The following is a 25033-nucleotide window of genomic DNA, read 5'->3' on the forward strand; positions in this document are numbered from 1 at the left end:
CTCATGTGTCCTTGGATAACCTTGGTCCAATCCCTGCAGCCATCTGTGGGAGAGGCTGCTGGCAGAAGGTACTTAGCTGTCTCTTTAAAATTTCATCTTTTGGTCCTTGCACTGCCCTTTGAAGCCCCCAAACATACCAACTCCCTTTTGCACGTGGCACCTCTTGGAATCCTGGAAGGTGGGTCTTTTTTTTTTTTTTTTCATTTTACTCCTTAAGTCTAAGGCCTCAAGGCCTAAGAATACAAAGTCATTTAAAAATGACTTAGGGAAGAATACTGGGACAGCAAAGAATCAATATTTATTAAGGATCTAGATAGATTAGAGAGTCATGTTAGGAGCTATTCGTATATTAGCTCACTTAATGGTCATGCCAAACCAAAGGGTGAATGCTATAATCACCATTTCACAAATAAGGAGATGGAAGATCATGTGACTTTTTACCATCTTCCAGCTTGTATCAGTGCTAGAATTAAAATATGGGTTGTCTGATTCCAAAATACTTGACTTATCAAAACAGCATTTGAATGTTACTACAAATTACTACTGAAGGTGCCCACAACACCTTGCTTTAAGTAAAGCTCACAAGTGAAATGTCCCAATTTAGGTCTCTAAATCCCACTGTTTCTGAATTTGATTCCATCCCTGGATTTCCAAATAGTTGTCCACAAATTTCCTGTTATTTAGTAAACAATTTTGAGTTTGTTTTTTGTCACTTGCTTAAAAGGAAGCTGATTTCATATTATTTGTCCTAAGCTGATAAACATGAGGAAATTCAAATAATCACATTTTTTAATCCCAAGAGGAACAGGAGGGATAAAATAATATGCTTATGTTACAGAAGATGTTCTAATAATCCATTTTAATAAAATGATGCTATAACTATTAAAAATGGTAAAAGAGCATCTTCACACTGATCCAGGGGTTAGTAAACCTCTACATGGCCAAAGGGGCTGTGTGGTCTGCACCTGCATAACTAAGACATTTCATGTCTTACAGCCCAAGTGTTCTGATTTCTGAAATGTAGAAGATAAAAGTCACCTTATTGATGATGTTGCTAAGAGAATCAAATCATATAAAGTGCTTTTTAAAGTTAAGATATATTTTTTTATTCATCCACTGAATTTGGAAAAAAATGATTAATATGAACTTCATGTTCCTATATTCTCACAAACATATTTTTCTTTTCTGTTTTGAGACTGCCACTTTGTCTATGCCATGTAATAACCACACGGCTGTTTTGGATTTATGTGCCTACCCTGTACAGATAATTTCAACTCTACCTGTGATGTTTCCAGTGAAGGGACCACGTAGGGCTCATGCACAGCACAGAAAATTAGAATAAACTTGATATGTTAGGAAATAATTCCATCAACAAATGGGTTTATGCATCTGGGACTTTATTACCTTAATACTAATAGCTAATATTAATTGGATCTTATATTTGTGCCAGGTACTTTGTATATACTGTCTCAGTAGAAACTGCCATTAACCCCATTTTACAGATAAGAAAAACTGGGATTTAGAGAGTTCAAGGAAATTATCCAAAATTAGACATTTAGAAAATGGCAGGAATGGGATTGTGACTCAGATAGTATAAGTTCTGGCACTGAACAATTACAGTGCTTGCCTCCCCATGACCCACGGTCGACTGGCTTGTGGTGCTGTGGTGCTTGTTTTGGTGCCAGCCACGGTCTTTGTGAGCCATTTGCCTTCTTGTCTATAAAATGAGGCCAGTGGACCAGAGAATTTCTGCAAAGCAAGATGTAAAGACATCTTCCATGATATCCTAGTACAAGAATCAGGTCTCAGAGGAGACATTTGGGGTGAGGAGCTCTTCTCCCTACCCTCCTATTTCCTGACCACCAGGGCCTACTAGTCATCAGCCATGGCTCCAAGGTGCTGATCTTTCACCATGGACCACCACTGAGGTCCAGTTGAACTTCCTGGGCAATCTCTGAGGAGCTTCCCAGCCCTGACACCTACCAATATAAGCTGCTCCATCTGTCACCATGTACTTGTTACGATTTAATTTAGGAAAGGTGTGATTCTTTTGTTCTTTTGTTGCACAAGCATTCTCTCTTTCCAGATCAAAAAATTTCTGTAAGGAGAAAAAAAAAAAATCAGGTGAATAGAGACTGTTTTTGGTCTGTTCAAACAGGCAAAGGAGCGAATTATCCAAATGTCAACAATAGACCTCATATTGGGTTATTAAAACCATACACTCGTTACTTTGTATAGAGGAAGCTATTTTTATTCTTGAATTTATATAGGCAACAAGAGAGAAAATTAGCATGCTCCACTTGGTCTATAATTAACACTTTTAAGCTACAAAATTCATTCTTTCAACAGGGTGAGGGCCAGAAGGTTGTTTAATTCTCTTTGTCTTATTCACCAGGGTGCACTGGCATTTGAAGCATGCCTCAGGGACCTTTCTGTCAAGCATGCCAAAGAACTGAATGAGTATTCTTACACTTTGCATGCATTATGTCAAGGACTAGCTGATTAGCCTGGGGATTCACAAAGGTCACAAGAGAGTTTTCCACAGGAACAAATACTTTCCATCTACACACCTAAGTCTACAAGCTCATTCAGTGGGTGATTCAAGCCATGCAAACCATAATTGCAAACAATGAGTCTTGACTTTCAACTTCATCATGACCCCAAAAGCAGGTTTGCACTTCAACCAAGGCCAAAGATGGAGGAACAAGGAGAATGTGGGCTCAGAGCAGGAAAGATCAAAGTAGGCACTCCTGGGTCTGTTGAATTTGCCATGTGTTGGATAAAGTGGTTTGTTTCTTTTTCTTTTTTTTTATTGGTTTCTCAAAACATTACAATAATCTTGACATATCATCTTTCATACATTTGATTCAAGTGGGTTATGAATTCTTATTTTTACCATGTGTACAGATTGCAGGATCACATTGGTTATACATCCACATTTATACATACTTCCATACTAGTGACTGTTGTATTCTGCTGAATTTGTTCTTTTTAGATATACGAGTGTGGATAAAGTTTTGACTGTGATTGAGCTCCTGGGACTCTGGTGGTTGAGCTCACACCCATCAACAGTGAAAGTCTCAGGTCTGTACATTAGAAAACAAACATTTTCATAATGGCAAGGAATTCTTTGTGTGTGTGTGTGTGTGTGTGTGTGTGTGTGTGTGTGTTTGTGTGTGTATGTTGCTGGTGATTGAACCCAGGGCTTCGTGCATGCTAGGCAAGTGCTCTGCCACTTAGCTACGTCCCCAGCCTCACCATGGATTTTTTTCTAGGATGTCTTACAGGTGTGAGATCATGTGTATTGGAAGGAAAGAAGAGAAAGAGAGAAAAATGACATGATACTTAAAAAAGAAGACATAGTATAGTTTCAAAACAGTAAGTGTTTAAATTTGGCTTGGGGAAATAATGAGAGTTGGTTTTCCTTGCCTATGCCTCAGACTGGGAAAGAGGTGACCTTGGTGATCATTAAGGTCCCTTCCAGCCTGTTTTTTTTTGCAAAACCCTTGAGATCCATGGTGCACACACCAAAATTTACCATCCAAATAATGCCTATTTCACAACACAGAGGAACATTCTCCCAGGGCACAGAGAATGCCCTAGTTCACCTTATTTCCCTATTTCCTGTCTTCCACAAAATTTGCTGGTTTGTGGAGTCATCAAACTGACTTAATAACTTGAGAATGCTCCCAGGTCACAGTTATATACTCACAAAGTCATGTTAGTATTGTGGGTAACAACCAGCAGTCAGCTCGCCTAAACATTCTATCAATATGCCCACGCATAGACTGTTTCCTTCTGAGAAAGATACTATTGTAGAATCAAGAATTGATTGAATTCAAATCAATCAACTTGAAAAGGAGTAAAATACATATCCTAAGTTAAGTCAAGGATGGAGTCACAGCTTGAGGCTTTAGCAAGAACCCATTTTCTCTAGAAAGTTGATGATGGCTCAGAAGAGGAGAGACAGATTTATCTGAGAGACTAACATGACAGCAGAAATCAGTCAGAAATTCACTGACATTATTAGATACCATCATATGTTGTAAGAGACAGCAAAGTCATTTCAAAACTGATTAGTTAATTCATTAAAAAATAAATACTCAGCTAACTGGAACAATCTTGTGAGTTGCTGTCTCTTTTTGTGATCTCCTTGTGGGTACAAACCCACATCAGGGGTGTGAGGTGCCCATTCCTCCAAGGACAGAGTTTCCTGTCCAGTTCCCAAGCCCTGTGTCTTAGCAAAGCTCCAAGGCTCCTGCAGATATGCCGCATGCAAGAGTCCAATGCCTACTTTTCCTTGGAAGAGCTCATCAGCCATCTGTGTTCTAGATATTGGGGCCTTAAGCTTCCTTCTCACCTTGGCTTGTCTTGAGCTTAGAAATACATGACCTCTATTTAATAAAATGGCCAACGGTGAGCTTTTAATGTTTGGCCTATTCAAGAAATATGACCATCTGTGTTCAGAAAGATAAAATTGATGAAGTACTGTAGAGGTTATGATGATGGAGGCGTTCTACTTTCCTTGGAATTTCTTGCAAGTCTTCACTGAGAGCACTCAACATTTCACACCCCTGGGAGATTTCAACTGCAGGGGCCTTAGCAGGTGTTAGATATGGGGTCAGGAAGTAGCTGGCAGGTGAGACCTCTGACATGGGCACAGGGAAGTTGCAGAACATGAAAGCAAATATACCACAGAGTGTGCCCAAGGCCAAGATGCCCTCCTTTCTGCTCCTGGTAGACCTTTTTAGTGTGGCAGTAGTGCTCTTCTACTGCGAATGATTCCCTGGGCATCGGAGTCCACAGAAAGTGGCTAACCACACCTTGGATTTGGGCATTGCTCTGGACTCGGCTCCCTCTCTCTCACTATCTTAGAGAAACTTTCTTATCCCTCTGCCTTTGCTAGCTTTTTTCTTTGACTTTATTCATTCATACTTTCACTCATTCGACACATATTGGAATACTGTGCCAGGCATCATGCTGGGCACTGGGCACCTGTTCCTAGTCTTGCTTGATTACCCCTGGGACCTTTATGTCACTTCAATTACCTGGAAGATGCTGTTCCTGGGCTGAAATAATCCTAAGCATCCCCTTGTCTGTGGAAAGGTTTTAAACTCTATCCTCTAGTGTCTCTGCCAGGTTTCTGGGGACTATATAGCAACTTCTCAGATCTGTGATATTTGATTCCAAACTACACTGGTGCTCTGATCCAGTTCCTGGTTATTTCATTTATTTGCAAATCTGACCTGGGAAACTTCCATGGGGGTAACCACAGACTTGTTTCAATTTGCAATACTTACTCTGATTTGTGAACCCAGAGACATAGGTATGGCTGCCTCAGTTTACAAAAACTAGTTGAACAGAGATTTGTGCAGTGATTTGGATGAAACTTTGCATTTCTCCCTCACAGAGGGATGAGGGTTCTCCATGTGTGAAAAGTGTAATAGATAGTGGGTACCCAGAACTTCAGACCATGGTGATTCACAGATATATTCTGTTCCCTTGGGAACAAAGCTATCCTTCTGAACACACTCATAAGCCTCCCTTGTCCCCACGTGTGTGGTGTCTGGGCAGTGGAATGCAGGCCACCTCTAGACCTGACCCGTAAAGTCTTCTTCATGGTCTTCCAGCATCTCACTTCTCTTGATTGAGGTAGTGAGGGTCAGAAGCTACATGTCAAAGTGATATTGCAAAGCCCTTGTCACCCTGAGTTCCTCTATACCAAGAGGAACACAGTCCAACTACCTAGAAGAAGGCCTGCTACAGAGCTTGGGCTCAGCACACATGGATTGAATGATTACACAGAAGGCTGGACAAAGCTGAGACCCAAAGGGTTAGTGGCCATTTGTCAGGTGAAGCATGGAGAAGAGTGTTATGGGCAGAGGGCACAGTATGCACAAAGGTCCTGTGTGGAGGATGGAGAAAGTCAAAGATGAGCTGGAGAGTTAGCACATTTACAGTATCACCAATTTCCAAACTTGCTTCCTTCAAGGTTTTCAGAATGGAATAGCATGTGGTTTAGGTGACCAGGAAACAAGTGTGGAAGCCCAGGCTGGGGAAACACTGGGACTGGGGCGGGGGGGTCTTTGTTAGAGCATGTTCCAATGCTCTAGTGGTCACAGTTGTGCAGGTAATCACAGTAGGTGAATGAAGCAGTTCAAACAAAATGGAGAGATTGCAACAAAAGTGTGTTTGAAGAAGGCTAGACAAGAGGAAATTTGGGTCCACTGTCCGTGTTTTGTGTGTGATTGTTTTGAAAAATAACTTCCTACCCTCTGAAGTAAGTCTTTACTCTCCTGTTCTTACTGGAAGCCTATGTGCATGTGTATGCTCACAGCTTTCACAGACATGCAAAGGGAATACAATCTATTTAATAGCACAGTCAATATAATACTTACAACTTTCAAACTGCAGTTGGCTATTTCTGTGCAAATAGCTTTAAGAGATGAAATAAAGTTAAATGTGAGGGGATCAGTTTCCTTCCAGAAGCTTATAAGAAGTCGAACTTTAACACTTCGTAAAACTAATGCTTCTCTTATTTTTCCATCCAGGTCTGGCCAGTAAGTCCTGTATAAGTAATATGCATATAGATAAAAATAAAGAAAATAAATTAGGTTGGGGAAGAAAATTGACTGTACTATATAGAAAACACTTCAATTACTCTCTGATCATTATTCTGTAGTAAACAAAAAGCCCATGGGCTGGGGATGTGGCTCAAGCGGTAGCGCGCTCGCCTGGCATGCGTGCGGCCCGGGTTTGAGCCTCAGCACCACATACAAACAAAGATGATGTGTCCACCGAAAACTAAAAAATAAATATTAAAATTCTCTCTCTCTTAAACAAACAAACAAAAAAGCCTTGTAAGATAGGTTGAAAAAAAAATGCAAGTCTTTTGGGTTAGGCACAAAGAAATGAAGCTTGACTGGGACCAGCTCCTGCCTAAAAGAAGATCTCCCACCACCAGCACCTGGACTGCATGGGCCTAGGGTGCAGACAGAATGACCACCACTGCACACTTCCATCATCATACCCACCACACATATGTGCACTAAGAATCAGTTTTTCAACACAATTTCAGTTAAGAGGCTTGAGCAGCTCCTCTGTCCCCAAATGCCCCTCTGACCTCTCTTCTTGGGTAACTGTCTCCATATGAATTTCTGCTCTGATTATCTGAGCTTTTTCACACTCTTCTTTCCAGGGTGTCCTTGGCATCACCTCTCCTGGCCAAGCCTCCCAGGACTCCTCTACCTCCCACCTCTGGGTTGTACATTTGGATTCTTCCATCAGACAATCAGTTTCTTTACAGCCTCAACCTCTTCCTTGAATCCTTAGCCCTCTGCCTTTAGGGTTAAGGATGCCCTGATTCTTCTCAAAGGCCACAACTTCTCTTAAAGACCTGCCATGTATTCCGCCCCCCCCCCCCCCCCACCTAGCCACTTGGTTTCAACTGTGAGGACAGCTTCCTGCTCTACCTCCCCCGTTCCTGCCAATGTCACTTCCAGAATTGTCACTTAATTCTCCCGTGAAAACCAAACAACTTCCCTATCTTAAGGACCATGACTTGCATACTTTATCTCCTCTGCATTTGTAGGGCTTTGTTTACTCATTCAAATCTTGTCCTAATTCTGGGCCAATCCACTGTTTGGGCTCATGGTAAATTATTCAGAACCTTAGCTTGTTTATGTCATGATCACTGCTTCTTCACACATCTTCTCTTTGTATCCGATGCCAGCCTCCTGCCCTTCAAGTCCCCTACTCTTTCAATTGCATAAAACCTGCTCTTTGACCTTGTGTGGGCTGCAGCCCTAGGATCCCTTCAATGACTCCTGTCCTTCAGCTCTTCCCTGTGTCTCTTGCCTGCCCAGTTCTCATGCCAGGTCTGATAATCTGCATAGCACTTGCCCTTCCAATTTTCTCTCACTTATGACAAAAACCTAAATCATGGGTAAGTGCTGTAATTTTCTTTTTGTCTATTTCTATACCCACAAAACTGAGTCCTACTGGGAAAAATCACCTCAGTCTTGTGCTTCAAGTTGGTTTCTCTGCCTCCAGTCTTATCCCTGTCAAGTACCTCCAGCATGACCTCCAAAATGACCCATCTAAAAGCACATATGGTCATGTTTTTCTTTGGATTAAAACACAGAAGAGGCTCTCCAAACTCACAAGACTTACCAATAGATGGGGCCCCCTAGTTCCTGGTCCCTGCCTCCTCATCAGTTTGATTTCTCACCACCTTGCCTTGGGCTCTGTGATCTAGCACTGAATTTTCTAGGCTTCTTTCCTCCATCTGAAACTTGGCTCAAGGTGTCCCTTTCATTTGGAAAATTCCATTTCTTATACTTTTCACAAATGTTCATGAATAATTTGAAATGCAACTCAGATAGCAGGTCCTCCTGTAAGCTTCCTTTAACTCAGGAACTGTACCATAGATGTTCTTTCATGGAGTGGCTCTAATATTTTTTACACACACCTATTGCTCCATCTGTACCACTGTATTCTAATAAGATAATCTATGTCTATCTGCCCCTATCAGATGGAACTTCTGTGACCATATGCTGTTCATGCTTTAACCATAAGTACACAGAGCTATATAAATATTTGTTAAAAAACAGATATTAATAAATGAAAGATATTAATACAATAGTTCCTTCTTATCCATGAGTGAACCATTTCGAGACCCTAGTCAATGCCTGAAACCACAGGTTGTACTGAACCTTATATATACTGTGTTTTTTTCTCCTCTACATATAAATCCTGCGTAAAATGTATAAATTAAGTAAAATAAAATATTAACAATATTAATTAACAAAAGAACAATGATAGCAAGATACTATAATACAAGCTATTTAAAATTTCTGAATTGCTTATTTCTGGAAATTTCCCTTTCATATTTTCAACCTGCAGGTAACTGAAGCTATAGAAAGTGAAACTGTGGGAAGAGAAGACTATTGAACTCAAAGACCAATCAGGCTACATTTTTATTAGTCTTTCACACATTGACCAGTTTCCTTCTGAAAGATGCATTCCAAGTAACTGAAGAAATAAATCATGAACAACCCCAAACTGAGACCTAAATAATTACGTGAATTGACTGAAGGAAGACAGCTTGATTGCTATAGCAGGACGAGGTGGAGCTGGGCTTCTGATTTTTTTTTTTTTAATTTTATATGTTGTTTTAAGTTGTAGATGGACACAATACTTTGATTTTGTTTATTTATTTATTTTTATGTGGTGCTAAGGATTGAACCCAGTGCCTCACAACTGAGGGGCAAGTGCTCTACTGCTGAGCCACAACCCCAGCTCCAGGGCTTCTGATTTTTTAACTACAGTATTTTCTTAGTCATACATCATTGTTCCATTCACTTCCTACTACCTTGAAAATTAGAAATTCTAAAACTAACACTAAACTATGGTGTATGTTTTTTTTTTTCACAGGCTGTCAATCATTTCTAATTTGGGAGTGTATGAACTTTTTTCTTTTTCATTTGGATATTGGCAGTGTGTAGACTAAAAAAATCTTTAAGATATTGATTAATTTCATAAACACAATAAAATTTGATAGTATTTACTAGTTCAGTGAAGTTTAATTGACTCCTGAAAAACTTTTCCAGTACTATATAAACATGAGTAACCAATCTGACCTTTTAAAAAATATCATTCATTTGATTGAGAAGATTTTCATTATAACCTGGATATATGAACTACTTATTTTTCTTCAATGACCTTTTGTTTAGAAAGTTAAAAACACCTTTTGTTTTGAAATTTTAAAAATATAATAAAAGAAGTATTCTCTGAATAACATCTGAAAAGACAGATTAATAACCAAAATGCAAAATTTCAGGTAGGCTTCAGTTCTTTAACATTCTTTTAATTTCTTTTTCTTTAAGTACTTCATAATTCTTTTTCCCTTGACCATGAAGGATTCCAGTTTTGTTTATGGGTCTTCATGGAACAAAGGTTTTGTCAATCTGATCATGCATTTTCCTATCCTAAAACAGAAATCCATGAATTTGCCTTATTCTCCTTTTTCATAACAGGAAAATTATGCAAAACCTATTCGTTTCAATATCCTTCCAAAATGAAACTGACATCCAGAACTGAACTAAAATCAAATAAACAACAGAAAGAAAATTTTTTATGAAAAGGAGGGATAAAAAAATATGTGAAAGCGCATGTGTGCAAGGGGGAATCCATGAATGTTCAAAGGATGCACAATATTTTAAAGTAAAAGTGTCTTAATCATGTGCGTCTTGCAGATTAAAATGCTTCTTCACTGACTGTCATCAGGAGTGATCATTTTCTGGAAGACTGCAATTCTGTGGTAATTTGCATAAAGAAGTTACATATTATGCATATATGGGGTTGGCAATATGAAAAATATTCAAGCAATATAGGGCATACTTAATCATTTAACCTCAGTAAATGGTTATTTTGAAATTATAATTTTCCAAATTAAAAATGTCTTTGGTTTCACTCCCAAAAAGTGCATTTTGAAAAGATTTCCTGGGTTAAACCAATTATTCAGAACACTGACAAGCACCTGAATCTGTACATTTACAGTGAGAAAACAAAAATGGGAGAATGGGAGTACCTGGGCATGGCCATGCATATATACATGCAAAGGTTTTTGTAAAGAAAAAAAATAATTTCTGTCCCTGAATTTATTTCAAGTATTTGCATGCTGAAAGAATGATGAATTAATTTTTAAAATACTACATTTTAAAGATGTTCTGTTTCTTTCCCAGAGAGATGCATTGACTGGGAACATATATATTTTTAATTTCCTTCTCCTTTACATTGAGAAGATACATGAACATTAAGCATTTAATGAAGATTGCTCTGAATATAAGAAAGAAATATCTCCTTTAAGGAAAATCTGGCAAGACTACTCAGTTATATTCAGCACATCCTTTGGTACATCCTCATGAATAATGTTAAAAATATATTTTTCCAAATAATAGTCTATTTTTAAAATTTGTTTTTGCAGTGCTGAGTATCAAATAAAATGTCTCATGCATGTTAGGTAAATGCTCTACCACTGAGCTGAACTCCTAGTCTTTGTTTTATTTTATTTCATTTTATTACTTTGTATTTTAATTTTCAAAGTGAGAACTACCTAAACTTTCTGAAATTGCTTTCATGCCAATAATGTGAACTACTGAGCTATTTATGCATGGCCAGAACCTAGTACCCCTCCCCATTTTTTTTTTTTTTTTTTTGGTACTGGGAATTGAACCCAGAGGTGCTTAGCCATTGTGCCTCATCACCAGCCCTTATTTTATTTTTGAGAAAGGGTCTCGCTAAGTTGCTTGGGCCTCTTTATGTTACTGACCTTGAACTTGAAATCCCCTTGTCTCAGTCTCCCAAGTAACTGGGATTAGAGTCATGCTTTACAGTGCTCAGTTAAGACCCTGATCTCTAATATTTGGGGAGGAGATGTATCTGTGGGTGAACAAAAAATGCACATCAGGCATATCTGAACAGTGTGCTCTTCCTAATGCAATGTGATAGTGTTTCCATGTGCAGGCTGGTTTATCCTGTGATCCTTCATTTAATGGCTGGCTTTGAAAAACTGGGTTATAACTAGAAGGTGGATACTCACTGACCTTTTGGTGCTTGTGCTGGAGATAGGCAGGTAGTCCATGACAGCAATGTACACGTACTGTTTGGCGTCATCTATCACGCTGTAGATGGCATCTATGTCAAAACTTCTGTTTTTAGGGCAAAAAAGTTTGGGAGAATTCTGTGAAGACAAAACCCCCAAATTTCAGAGCATTAATGGTTGGCATCTGAGGATTTCTTTATTTGCTTTAATGGGTAGCTTCAAACTAAAATTTTGCAAACCTACTTTCTGCTGCTTCTTCTGCTACTGCTTTTTCTCCCCATCCCCCCAACCTCTGATTTTTCCTTTTTGGTACTAGGGATTTATACCTGGGGTGCTCTATCACTGAGCTGCATTCCAAGACCTTTTTATCTTATTATTATTATTATTATTATTTTTGAAACAGGGTCTCAAAATAAAGTTGTTCAGTGTCTGTCTAAATTGCCGAGGCTGGCCTTGAACTTGCAATCCTGCTAACTCAGTCTCCCTAGTCACTGGGATTATAGGTATGCACAACGGCGCCTGGCTATTTTCTGCTTCTTGATCAGTTTAGACAAAAATATTCTCAGCCTTTGAAAGTTGAGACACAGAGAGATAAAGGAGAGATGGGATGGGTCTCCTGCCTGTCCTTTATGTCTAATTTAGTAGAGAATTTTCACTTTTAAATACAGACATCTACACGTTTTGGAGGCGCACTCCAGCTCCAATCTTATGTGATTCTGGAATACCTCTCCATCAGATAAGTTGTTAATTTCCTCAAGTGTTACCATATAAACTTACATATACATATAACAAGCAATTTATTCCAGAAGTCATTTCATTTGAAAGGTGTATAAATAGGCATGAAAATATTCAAGACACAAAAATCTAAAGATCTTGGTGTTTATTTATTTATTTTCGCCCGAATCTTTCATTGAATCAGGAAGAGGCAGGGATGTTGATTGTCGAGAAGGGACCATCAATAATCCTACAGGAAAAATCTGAGTGAATGATTAAGATGCCCAAATCCATCAGGAGAGTCAGAGAGAAAGGATATTCTGTCAGACTTCAGCAAAATGAAAAAAGAGGCAAATTATGCTTCAGGTATTTTTCTCACGTTGCCTGAAGTTTCCATCTTATAAAAATATAATGTTGCTATGGCAAGGGTGGGGGAAATGTAGTTTTTTCCCCCATTATTTTTCCAATGGTGGGGATTGAAAATAGTGTTCCTTTTAGTTCTTTTTTTTGACAAGCCTCGGTGCACAAATATTGCAAGGAGTGGTTAGTACCAAAAGGCTGAAGAAATGTTTCTGAAACTGCCTGGAATAAATAGCGGTGTTGGGCAGTCAGAGTCCCAGGTCACTTCTGGTACAGTTCTTTACACTGCATTGGTCAGAATTCCCGTCCCAGCTCACGGGTTCATGAAATGAAGTGTCTGGAATGGATGCCCACTTGAGATGAAGTAAGGGGGTAAGAAACGAGCAGGTTGAAGGTCACCTCCTAACCCCAGGCATCCCTATTCAGAAAGTCCTCTTGGCAGGTGATAGTCAGGATGTGCTTTCGATTATTAAAATTATTTTTTCTTTTGGAATGAGGCTGAGCTTCCAAATTTTAACAACAACAAAGACACAAACAACCAAAACATAACAATGCTAGTCCTACAGAGATATATAGAGAGTCCATCTGTTACCCAGACAGACAGATGGGTACTGCTTCTGCAGTGTTTCTGGTGTTGGTCAGTCCCTCCCTCTTCTTCCTGATGGTCATTTCCTTCATTCAGGCACTCATACTGTTTGCAGGGGGTTTGTGATACCTCCTAGTGTATTGCCTTGCCTCCATGATGTTTAACAAACACATGTCACTCTCTGGATAAACTGACTTCTGGTCTTGGGGAATCCAGTCTAAGCTCATAGGGAGGGATGTGTCCATAGCTGTTGCTCTGTCTCCCTTATTTGCTGGCTACTGTGTAGTCTGTGTCCCCAAAACTGAATTAATCATCAGCTCATGCCTGTGTCCTCATCTTATCTGCCTCTGGGCATTTGCTCAGCTGGTCCCTCCAGCTGACATCCTTCCTTAGTTTTGGCTACCCAAGTCCTATTGGCTCAGTTCAAATTCAAATATTACCTCCACTGAAATTTTCTTTTAGATCCTCAACCAGTGGTTGTTTCTCCCATCTCTATGTTCCCATCCTATATATTTCTTTTTCTTTTTTTACCATCTTGGCATTTCTAACGTCAAGGGCACCCTGTGCATTCACGTTGCTATTGCAACCATCACCACCAGCCACCTCTGGAATTTACTTCTTATTTATCCTATTCAAATTTATATTATAATTACTTGCACTTGCCTCCCCTCCTCAGCTGGACTGTTTCTAGACTGATTTCAAGGATTGTCTTTTATTCATTCTCCTCTATATATCCGCTAAAATTAAATATGCATATTATTTAATTTTCTCAGCCCTTTGGGTTTGCTTTAAACATGCTTCAGGTTGTTATGAAGAAGCTGAGGATCTCATCTCTGGTTAGGCTCCTGGGCTAACTCTGAAATGTGTCCAAGCACCCTCTCTTTTTCAGTTAAGAACTTCCTGAATTGTATCACATGATCCCAAACTGGATTTTGTTTTCGGAGAGAAACAAATTTAGGCAGAGTTGTTGGTGGTCTCTCTACGTTTGCTGTCATCTTACAAGTTTGGATATAGTGTCATTAATCTATATAGAAAGAGTAAAAGCTTTGGTGATACAGGCCAGACCCAGATTCCAGCACTTATGCGCTAGGCCTGTCTCTTACACCTTGAATTTATGTTTTTTAGTGGAGTTAATAACAATAACACAACTTTCTCACTGGTTCACCTGCTGTACCCCTCTTCTATGCTTGTTTTCATTCAATCATCAGATCTTCTTAACTGCCTGCTGTGTTCCAGGCTCTGGTCTGGGCACATGACCTATAACTGTGATAAAGGTATGATCCTGCTTTGTGGAGCTTCACTCTGGCACAGGTTGCCTGGCACTGCATTCATTTGTCTTTGTGTTCGTACACTAACTCGTGAGCTGCTTAATGCTCTATCTCTTGCACCTTTTCCCATACACTTATTACATGCTCAGTAAATATCTGTGGAATAAGTGTGCAAGTATTTCATAAATTAATAAATGTTGGAGGTCTGTCCAACCCCAACCTCCACTTCTAGTTAGAGTTTCTTTATTCTAGGTATTTCCAAACACATTTAAACATATCTTCATTAGCATTTACCTGCCTCAATGTTGCCCATGCTCCCACTGCTTAACACAATGTCCAGAACTTGGAAAGTGCTCTATGTGTTCATGAAGGAGAGTAATGATTATTCACATCAGTCCCCTTGCACCTGGGGGCTGGTGGTACTTCCCTGTGTGTTCTAGGGTCCTCTACCTTTATAGACAGTGCCTGGACATACTATTGTCTTTAAAGTATTTGCTCAGGGTATAAATGAAAATAAATAAAATATAAAAGAAGATCTACTGCTCTGGTATAGGAAATTAACGTTCCAACTGTAACTAGAGAGAAGGCTGTTAAGTTTCCCTCTTAGCACTCCTGAATGAATTTTCTGAGTCTGACTTGGGGTCTCCCTTTATTCCATGGTAAAGTAGAAGAGGGAAAATATAAATCCTATTCTATATTTCAGTTCTGTGATAATCTCTTACCAATCAAGAATTAGTGATATATTTTGTTTTTAGTTTAATTAAGGTTTCTGTCACAGATCTATAGTGCCTTACATAATATGCATGTAATTTATTTTGTATAGTCACTCAATACTTGCCTTTTAAAGAATTTAGCAGATTTTTTTATTATTTAATCATAATATCCTGGTTTTTAAGTCTATACTCTATTTGTAGAATAGTTCCATTAAAATGTAATTAAACATAAAAAGACAACCCACAGAATGAGAGAAAATATTTGTAAATCATGTATGTGATAAGGGCCTTGTATCCAGAATGTAGAAAGAACCCTTGCAACTCTATTAAAAACAAACAAACAAACAAACAAACAAACAAAACCCCCTTACTTTGAAAAAAGAAAGTATTTGATAAGCATTCCTCTAAACAAGATATTTTACAAATAGCTGCCCCCCAAAAGATGCAAATCAATACCACAATGAGATTCAATTTCACACCCATTAAGAGGGCTAAAATAAGACATAAAAGTAATAAGGATATGGAGAAATTGAAATATTCATATATTGCTGGTGTGATTTTACAATGGTATAACCAGCTTGGAAAACTGTTTGGCAGTTTCTCAAAATGTTCAACATAAGTATCATAGTACACAGAAATTCCCTTCCTAAATATAAACCCAAAAGAATTGAAAATGGGTATTCAAATAAAAACTTGTACATGAAGGTTCATAGTGGCACTCTTCACCATAGTCAGAAGACAGAAACACCCAAATGTCCATCAACTGATAGATACATGGACACAATGTGGAATGTCCATACAATGGACTATTATTTGAGCATAAAAAGAAATGAAAGAAGTAATGATCTACACCACAACATGGATGAACCTTGATAACATTATATTGGCTGAAAGAAACCAGTCACAAAAGACTGCATATTGTATCACTCCATTAAGAAGAAATGTTCAGTAAAAACAAGATCATAAAAAATAAAGTAGATTAGTGGTTGCCAGTGGTTGGGGGAAGAGAAAAATGGAGAGTGGCTGCTAATGATTATGAGGCTTTTCTTTGTGGTGAAGAAAATGTTCTGAAGTTATAATGGTGGAGATGATTGCAGAACTTTGTGACTATACTAAAACCCATTGAATTGTATACTTTAAAAGGGTGGATTTTGTGATGAATGAATTATATCTCAATAAAGCTGTTAAAATATAATTAATAATACACACGAGAAGTTCTAACGAAGAATATGGTGTTTTTTTTGACAGCGGCACTGAGTTTTATTCAACTTCTGTCCTCTCACTAAATATATTTTAGTTTACATGACTGATGAGTGAATGAACTGAACAATAAACAACAAGAAATACCACTCATCTAGCAGCTAGATCAATAAAAGTACATCTTGAACTAACTAGTCTTTGTCCTGGAAAGCAAGTGCATAATTTTAAGGACTCTAAAAATATAACTACAACACAAAATCTCAGCCAGCCATTATTCCTATCTTGGAATTTCATTTTATACATAAATATACATACATATATATGTATAAATATTTAATAGAATTATCTGGCCCTAAGCTATAATAAATTACATGGTTAAATCTAACCAAGGACCTGTTTGTGGTCCACGAGAAAATTAGATATAATCCATATTTATATTATAACTTAAAATTTATATTTAGATATTTTATCAATTATCTAAAGCTTATTTTGGGGATGATTATTTTTGAGATCTTCAAAATTTTTTTTTTGTGTGTGTATGTGCAACTTAGTGTTGGCACAGTTTATAAACATAGACTATTTTAAGATGTTTTACAACAGGAGCTCTCTCTGGCTCTTTGATGCCATGTCCTTCACCATGCCCTTTTGTGGTGATGTTCTGCCTCACCTCAGGCCCACAGCCATGGAGCTGGCCGTCTATGGACAGAGACCTCTGATATGGTAAAGGGTGGACTCCCAGTGAAAGGTTGGCTCAATGTTGAGACTGATAGCATCAGATACATGCATGGCCAGGAACCTACTGGACAGTATCGAACACATGGTCATAGTGGACACATGGAATATACCCTTTTCTTCCTGCCAACCTCACCAAGAGATTCTTCAATATTTTATGGTATCAATTTCTGACCCCTAAAGGAAAGGTCAGGAAGAAGTTGCCAGAGTGTCTCTGGGAGTCCCAGAGCTTCAGAGATTCTAGGGATGGAAGGTGCAAGAAGCCTCCTGTCCTAATCTGAGTATTTCTTATTTTTGTGTACACTTCACCTATAAAATTCAGTGTCGACAGAACCCCAAAGATAAGAGCAATTCCACATGGGTGCACTATGCTTTTTTGTAAGTAGCATTCCTGAGATTGCACGTCTCCACTCCCCAAATCCCAAGTATTCCCTCTTCACGACCTTCAGCTGTGACCAGGAGGAGCTTTTTGATGGGGAGATTGCATGACAGTGGTGAGGCACCCGACTAGCAGCCACTGCCGCAGGCAAGCCCTGCCCTGCCACTGGCCCAGCTCTTGATTCCCTGCACCTGGGATTATGGGGATGAAGCCACAGAACACCCTGCAATCTCCAATGCCTTGCAGAGGTGTCTTCTCCAATAGCTGCAACCCATCATCCCTACACACTTCAGGTAGGGGTCTGAAGATCAGGAAAAGGATTTCTTCTGGCCAACACCAACTGAAAGTGAATCAAGTCTACATTGGTTCAAGGGGAGCACCTCTGTCTATACTATGCCAATGGGAACAAGTCCCTGTCTATATTGGCTTAAGGAAAGTGAGTGCCCATCTACCCTGACTCAAGGTGAATGAGTATATACTGTGAGCAGTAGAATGAGGCACAGTGGTCCAAGACTTGGAGAGGATGGCTGCTGGGCTCTGGCCCTTGCTCTGAAGCCTCTCTCTCTCTCTCTCTCTCTCTCTCTCAAAAAACAAAATAAAAAATCCCCCCAAAATAGAACAAATAGAAACACACAAAACTATCTTTAAATAAAATCTCTGAAATATCGATTTTGTTATACAATTTGTGAAAAAAAGAAATTCAGAATAAATTTCTCCCAAAGCATTGAAGAAAGGACAAAGAGCAGGACAGGGGGAAATGTCCCAGGGAAAAGTCTCTATGATGTGTTTCATAGGCAAAAGCTTCTCTGATGTGCTTCACAGGTGGGGGCAGAGAACTCCTGGTGGAGGCAGATGCCCTCCTGCCTGGAATCCTCCCAGAGACGCCAGAGCCAATCGGCACACCTCATTCCCACAGCATGATATCATCCATATAGCTCAGGATCTTCTGGCTATCTGTTGGTCCTGTCTGGGCTCCACATTTCCACTGGAGTCGCTCTGTTTCTGGACAGTGGTCCACTCTGTTTCTGGATATCATGGTATACAGCAGAGTTGCTGGATCCATTTGGCAGTTCTTGTCCTCAGTCTTTTCTAACCCCAGCTGCTGTCTTGGGGTTGCCCTGTGGAGGTCCCTTGGGAGAATGAGCAGCTGGGCACAGGGTGAGGCTAGGACGTTAAGCTGGGAGGGGGGTGTGTTCTCATGGAAGAAGCAGAGAAGGATGGCTGGCACGCTGGCACTTCTAGCAGCCTTCTGCTGGGACTGCTTGGCTTCCTAGGCTGCTGCTACTCACAGGGCAAGGGAAAGGCTCACTACAACACTTCTTGGGGTAGACCCTGGGAAGATCTGCAGGGCCTGGGCCATCCTTGGGCTTCACCTGGAGTGCGCAGGCCTCCCCACTGGGTTTTCTGGTGCTTAACTATGCAGTATGTCACTATCATCTCATCAAATTTGCGATTCACCATAGATACCCTGGTGTTATAGGGGTGGTAACCCCTGTTGATCATGATGTTCATAATTGTGGGATCCAGGAGTTTGGTGAGTACCTCATTAGGAGATGAAGCTTCATCACCCGGGCTCAGCCATAGGTGCCCCACTACCTGGTCTATGGAGGGCCTTTGTGTGGGATCCACCATAAGATCTCAGGGATGAGGCTCTGCACTCCCTCAGAGACATGCGGGGGAAGGCCCTAGGTTGCCTCCTTGATTGGCTTCTTCAGCTGCCTGTTGCTGCTTGCTGCACCATGGGCCTCTCCCTGTGAGTATTATTCTATTCTCACTCAGGCTCCAGACATCTGCTGCCCACGGACATTCTCAGAGTCAGTGTAGAGGAGAGTGCCAAAGAACCTCTTCAGCTTCTTCCCAGCTGTGAATCTGGTGCTCAGGCCAAAGTTGATGAGTTTGACATTGCCGCTGGAATCCACCACGACATTCTCCAGCTTCAGGTCCAGGTGCACAATCCCCTTCTGATGGCAGTACTGCACAGTCCACAAGATCTGCCTGAATAGTCTATGGGCCTCCTCCTCCAGCATGCCACCAGTTTCCAGGATGAGGTCCCATAGTTGTCCCCCTCTTGCATGCTCCATGATAAGGTAGATATGTTCATTGGTCTTGATGACCTGGAAGAGCTGGATCACGTTTCGGTGATCCAAGATTGCCATCAACTCTGGTTCAGAGAGGATGGGAAGCTTGAGGTTACTTTTACCAAGACCTTCACTGCAACTTCTGTCCAGGTAGGTAGATGGCAGGCAGGTTTCACCTGGGTGAAGCCCCCTGCCCCAATGTCCTGCAGGACCATAAAATGGCCCACAAAGGCAGGTTCACAGCAGGAGCTCTGCCTCTGCAGCCCTACACTGCTCTGACTACTCTCATTGCTCATCCTGAGCCCGATCAAGTATGCTAGCTAAAAAATAATAATAAACCAAAACAAAAAACTAGAAAACAAAAACAAAAACAAAAAAAGAAAAAAAAAATAGGAAAACCCCTTCCCAATATCCAGACACCACTATCACCAGCCACCAACCACCAACCACCAACCACCACCAAATGTGCTGTCTTGGAGTCTGACAGGTCACCACCTTGAGTTTCCTGTGCTTTTGGATAAAAAAAAAAACAAGCTGCAGCCACTCTCTTATATCCTGCAGTTTGAAATCCCCTCACAATGGCTCCTTGTGAAGTTGGAGCAATAAATGACCCAGTCATACCTGGGCTTGATCACCCCCAGTGGTCACCTCACTTTTGGGCCTTCAGGAACTTTCCCACTTTCATAATAAGAATAAGAAAGGACTGTGGAAGGTTTTTTGCTTTAGTGGGTTATGGGTACCGATATTTACTTGTTTAGAAATTAAAATTTGTAGGATACTCAGCAGTCTTTTCATTTGAGTCTAAAATCTGTAATATCTTTGTGGCTTTGAAAGACCTCATCATATGTACATGCTTCATTGCTGCCCTGAACCGAGCAGATTTCCTCTACTGGACCCTTATCCCATGAGGGACTACCTCTCTTTGGGCAGAGAAATGGAGTCAGCCAGAACTGAGTCTTCTGTTAGCTCCAGAGAAGCTTTTCTTCCTACAAGTTGTTCTTGTTGGGTAAAAAGAAATAAAATTGATAAACCTGTAGCCACCACAATGAAAAGAAGGAGACTGAAAACTCAAATTACTAAAATTTGTGATAAAAAAGGAAATGTCATGACAGACACTATTGAAATACAGAAGATAATTAGAAATTACTTTGAAAATTTATATTCCAGTAAAATGGAAAATCCAAAAGACACCAGCAAATTTCTAGAGGCACATATGATCTGCCCAAACTGAATCAGGAGGACATACACAATTTAAACAGAACAATTTCAAGCAAGGAAATAGAAGACACCATCAAAAGCCTACCAACCAAGAAAAGCCCGGGTCCAGATGGATTCTCAGCCGAGTTCTACAAGATCTTCAGAGAAGAATTAATACCAATACTCCTCAATTTATTCCATGAAATAGGAAAGGAGGGAACCCTTTCAAACTTATTCTATGAAGCTAGAATTACCCTAATACCCAAACCAGACAAAGACAAATCAAGGCAAGAAAGCTTCAGACCAATATCCCCGATAAACATAGACGCAAAAATTCTCAATATAATTCTGGAAAATTGCATTCAAAAACATATCAAAAAGATAGTGCACTACAATCAAGTAGGGTTCATCCCAAGGATGCAAAGTTGGTTCAACATACAGAAATCAATAAACATAATACATCACATCAATAGACTTAAAGACAAGAGTCATATGATTATCTCAATAGATGCTGAGAAAGCATTTGACAAAATATAGCAACTCTTCATGTTCAAAACACTGGAAAAACTAGGGATAGTAGGCACATACCTCAACATTATAAAAGCTATCAATGCTAAGCCCAAGGCCAACAATATTCTAAATGGAGAAAAATTGAAAGCATTCCCTCTAAAAAAGGAACAAGACAGGGATGACCTCTTTCACCACTGCTATTCAACACAGTCCTGGAAACTCCAGCTACAGCAAGCAGACAGATGAAAGAAATTGAAGTGATAAGCATAGGAAAAGAAGAACTCAAACTATCACTATTTGGTGATGACATGATTCTATATTTAGAAGATCCAAACAATTCCATCAGCAAACTTCTAGATTTAATAAATGAATTCAGCAAAGTAGCAGGATATAAAATCAATACCCATAAAAATCAAATGCCTTTCTATACATAAGTGATGAATCCACTGCAAGAGAAATCTTCAGAATTTGCCCCATTCACAATAGCCTCAAAAAAATTTGGAATAAATCTAACAAAAGAGGTGAAAGTCTTCTACATTAAAGAAAGAAATTGAAGAAGACCTTAGAAGATGGAAAGATCTCCCATGCTCTTGTATAGGCAAAATTAATATAATCAAAATGGCCATACTACTAAAACTGCTATACAGATTTAATACAATTCCTATTAAAATCCCAATAACGTTATTCATAGAACTAGAAAAAGCAATCATGAAATTCATTTGGAAAAATAAGAGACCCAGAATAACTGAGGCAGTCCTTAACAAGAAGAATGAGGCAGCAGGCATCACTACCAGACCTTAAACTACACTATAGAGCAATAGTAACAAAAACGGCAAGGGGGGCTAGCATTGTGGCTCAGTGGTAGAGCGCTTGCCTCGCATGAGTGAGGCCCTGGGTTCGATCCTCAGCACCACATAAAAAATAAATGAATAAATAAATAAAAATAAATAAAGATTAACTCCCCCCCAAAAAAAACCCTTTAAACAAAAACAAAAACAAAAAAACGGCATGAAATTGTATTAAAATAGACTTGTAGACCAGTGGTATAAAATAGAAGACACAGAGACAAATCCACATAAATATAGCTATCTCATACTAGGCTCCAAAAACATACATGAAGAAAGATAGCCTTTTCAACAAATGATGCTGGGAAAACTGGAAATCCATATGTAGCAAAATGAAATTAAACCTCTAACTCTCACCCTGCACAAAAATCAACTCAAAGTGAGTCAAAAACTTAGGCATTGGAACTAATAGCCACTTCTATTAGGCATTGACTAATAGAAGAAAAAGTAGGCCCAAATCTTCATCATGTTGGTTTAGGGTCTGACTTCCTGAACGAGACTCTGAAACCACAAGAAGTAAATCAAGAATCAATAAATGTATATATATATATATATGTGTGTGTGTGTGTGTGTGTGTGTGTGTGTATGTGTGTGTGTGTGTATATATATATATATATATATATATATATATATATATATACCTTTGTCAAAATAGAGCCAAGGTGAGTTTTTGTATAGGGAAATGAATTCTGAAAATAGAACATGCAATTTCATATTAATTGTCACTTAGAATAAAAATAATGATAAAAAGAAAGTTTACCATCAATAGGAAATGACTTTTTCAAATAGAAAAAAAAATTGCCAATTAAAATATTTATTCTGATCCACATGTGGTGGCGTGCGCCTAAAAAAAAAAAAAGAATCAATAAATGGATAGATTCAAACTAAAAAGCTTCTTCTCAGAAAAGGAAACAATCAGAATAATCAGTAATGTGATGAGAGAGCCTACAGAATGTCAAAAAATGTTTACCCCATTCACCTCAGACAGAGCACTAATCTCCAGGATAATAAAGAACTCAAAAAACTTAACACCAAAAAAAAAAAAAAAAAAAAAAGAAAAGAAAAGGAAAACCAAATAACCCAATCAATAAATGGGCTAAGGAACTGAACAGACAATTCACAGAAGAAGAAATACAATTGATCAACAGATGCATGAAAAAAAATTCAACATCTCTAGTAATTAGAGAAATGCAAATCAAAACTACTCTAAGATTTCATTTCATACCAGTCATAATGGCAGTTATCAAGAATACAAACAATTATAAGTGTTGGAGAGGATGTGGGGGCGGAAAAGTACACTCTTACATTGCTGGTGGGACTGCAAATTGGTGTAACTACTTTGGAAAATAGTGTGGAATTTCTCATAAAAATTGGAATGGGACCACCATTTGACCTAGCTATCCCAGTTTATACCCAAGGGACTTAAAATCAGCATACTATAGTGACTCAGTCACATCAGTGTTTATAGCAGTTCAATTCACAATAGCTAAACTATGCAACCAATTTAGGTGCCCTTCAACAGATGAATGGATAAAGAAAATATGGTACACATACACAATGGAATAATACTCAGCCTTAAAGAAGAATGAAATTATGGTATTTGCAGGTAAATAGATGGAACTAAAGAATACCTTGCTAAGTGCAATAAACTAATCTCCCCCAAACCAAAAGCTGAATGTTTTCTCTGATAAGCAGATGCTGATCCATAGTTGGGCAGGGGGATAGAGAAGAATGAAGGAACTTTTGTTTGTGTAGAAGGGAGTGAGGGAAGGGGTGGGGTTGTGGAGATAGGAAAGATGATAGACTGAGACAGACATTATTACCCTATATACATGTATGATTACATTAATGGAGTGACTCTGCTCCATGCACACCCAGAGGAATGAGAAGTTGTACTCCATTTGTGTATAATATGTCAAGATTTATTCTACTGTAAAATAAATTAATAAATATTTTTTTTAAAGTTGTTTTACAACAAATACATTGAGCTTAAATAATTTTTTTCTTGTCATTTGTTATATGCTACTGAAAAAACTATGTGCATTCTGGAAATTTCCATTAATATTACTACTAATAAATTCAATCCAACATTTATTGCTGATTTTAGAGAGGACTCAGGTGAAGTGGTGGGAATACCAATGACAAAGAGAATGTAGCATATCATCTTCAGAGCCTTATAAATTAGTGGGAAAAATGATGATAAGCACATAGCAATAAAAATGTGATATTTTAAAATAGAGGTGAGATCAAGAAGCTCAATTTCAATAGCAGAAGTTTTCTGACTTAAAAAAAATCTGTAAAGTTTTATAACTCTTAAAAATGATTTTCAATCAATATCTGTTGAATTAAAACTTAGTTTAATAAGAAATAGAAAATAAAATAATAGATTAAAATAAATAAATGAAAATAGAAAATAAAAGCATTGCATAGTTTGAGAGATTACCTGAGTAAATGTTTTACAACTCAATTTGTGGCTAACTCTTTTAATAAAAAACAACTTCTAAATTTGTCCTAGAATACAACAGAAGCTTTTAACTTCTATAAATTTTATTAAAGACCTGAGGCCACTTAACTCCTTCCCTTTTTAAGGGTCAAAATCTAAATTTATGAACAACCTCATTCACTTATTTCTAAGATTCAAATTTTAAATTCAAAATCCAGTGATTAACCAAAATATGTTCATTCCAGCTATGTCTTGTTGTTTCTATTCTGTTCTGCTGGTCTGCTTGCTTGGGGCATCATTTCACCCTGTTTCCTTTCACTGTTCATATATGAACTGGTCTTCTGGTCTTACACACAGGCTCTTGAGACAAATGAAATGTGTATATGAAATAGTTTTGTTAGTA

The 25033-nt window shown here is 38.8% G+C and overlaps 1 protein-coding gene across 1 annotated transcript in view; it reads right to left on the minus strand.

Annotated features, from left to right (window-relative positions):
• The window catches only part of Pld5 (phospholipase D family member 5), a 418074-nt gene that overhangs the window by 2288 nt on the left and 390753 nt on the right, over window positions 1-25033 (minus strand). The window contains exons 7-9 of the mRNA XM_027928595.2: window positions 11607-11743; window positions 6399-6567; window positions 1984-2098 (exon numbers count right to left, since the gene is read on the minus strand). Coding sequence (XP_027784396.1) covers window positions 1984-2098; window positions 6399-6567; window positions 11607-11743 — 421 coding nt within the window. The remainder of the gene's footprint in view (window positions 1-1983; window positions 2099-6398; window positions 6568-11606; window positions 11744-25033) is intronic.

This window comes from Marmota flaviventris, chromosome 12, assembly GCF_047511675.1.
Source record: "Marmota flaviventris isolate mMarFla1 chromosome 12, mMarFla1.hap1, whole genome shotgun sequence".
Classification (NCBI taxonomy): domain Eukaryota; kingdom Metazoa; phylum Chordata; class Mammalia; order Rodentia; family Sciuridae; genus Marmota; species Marmota flaviventris.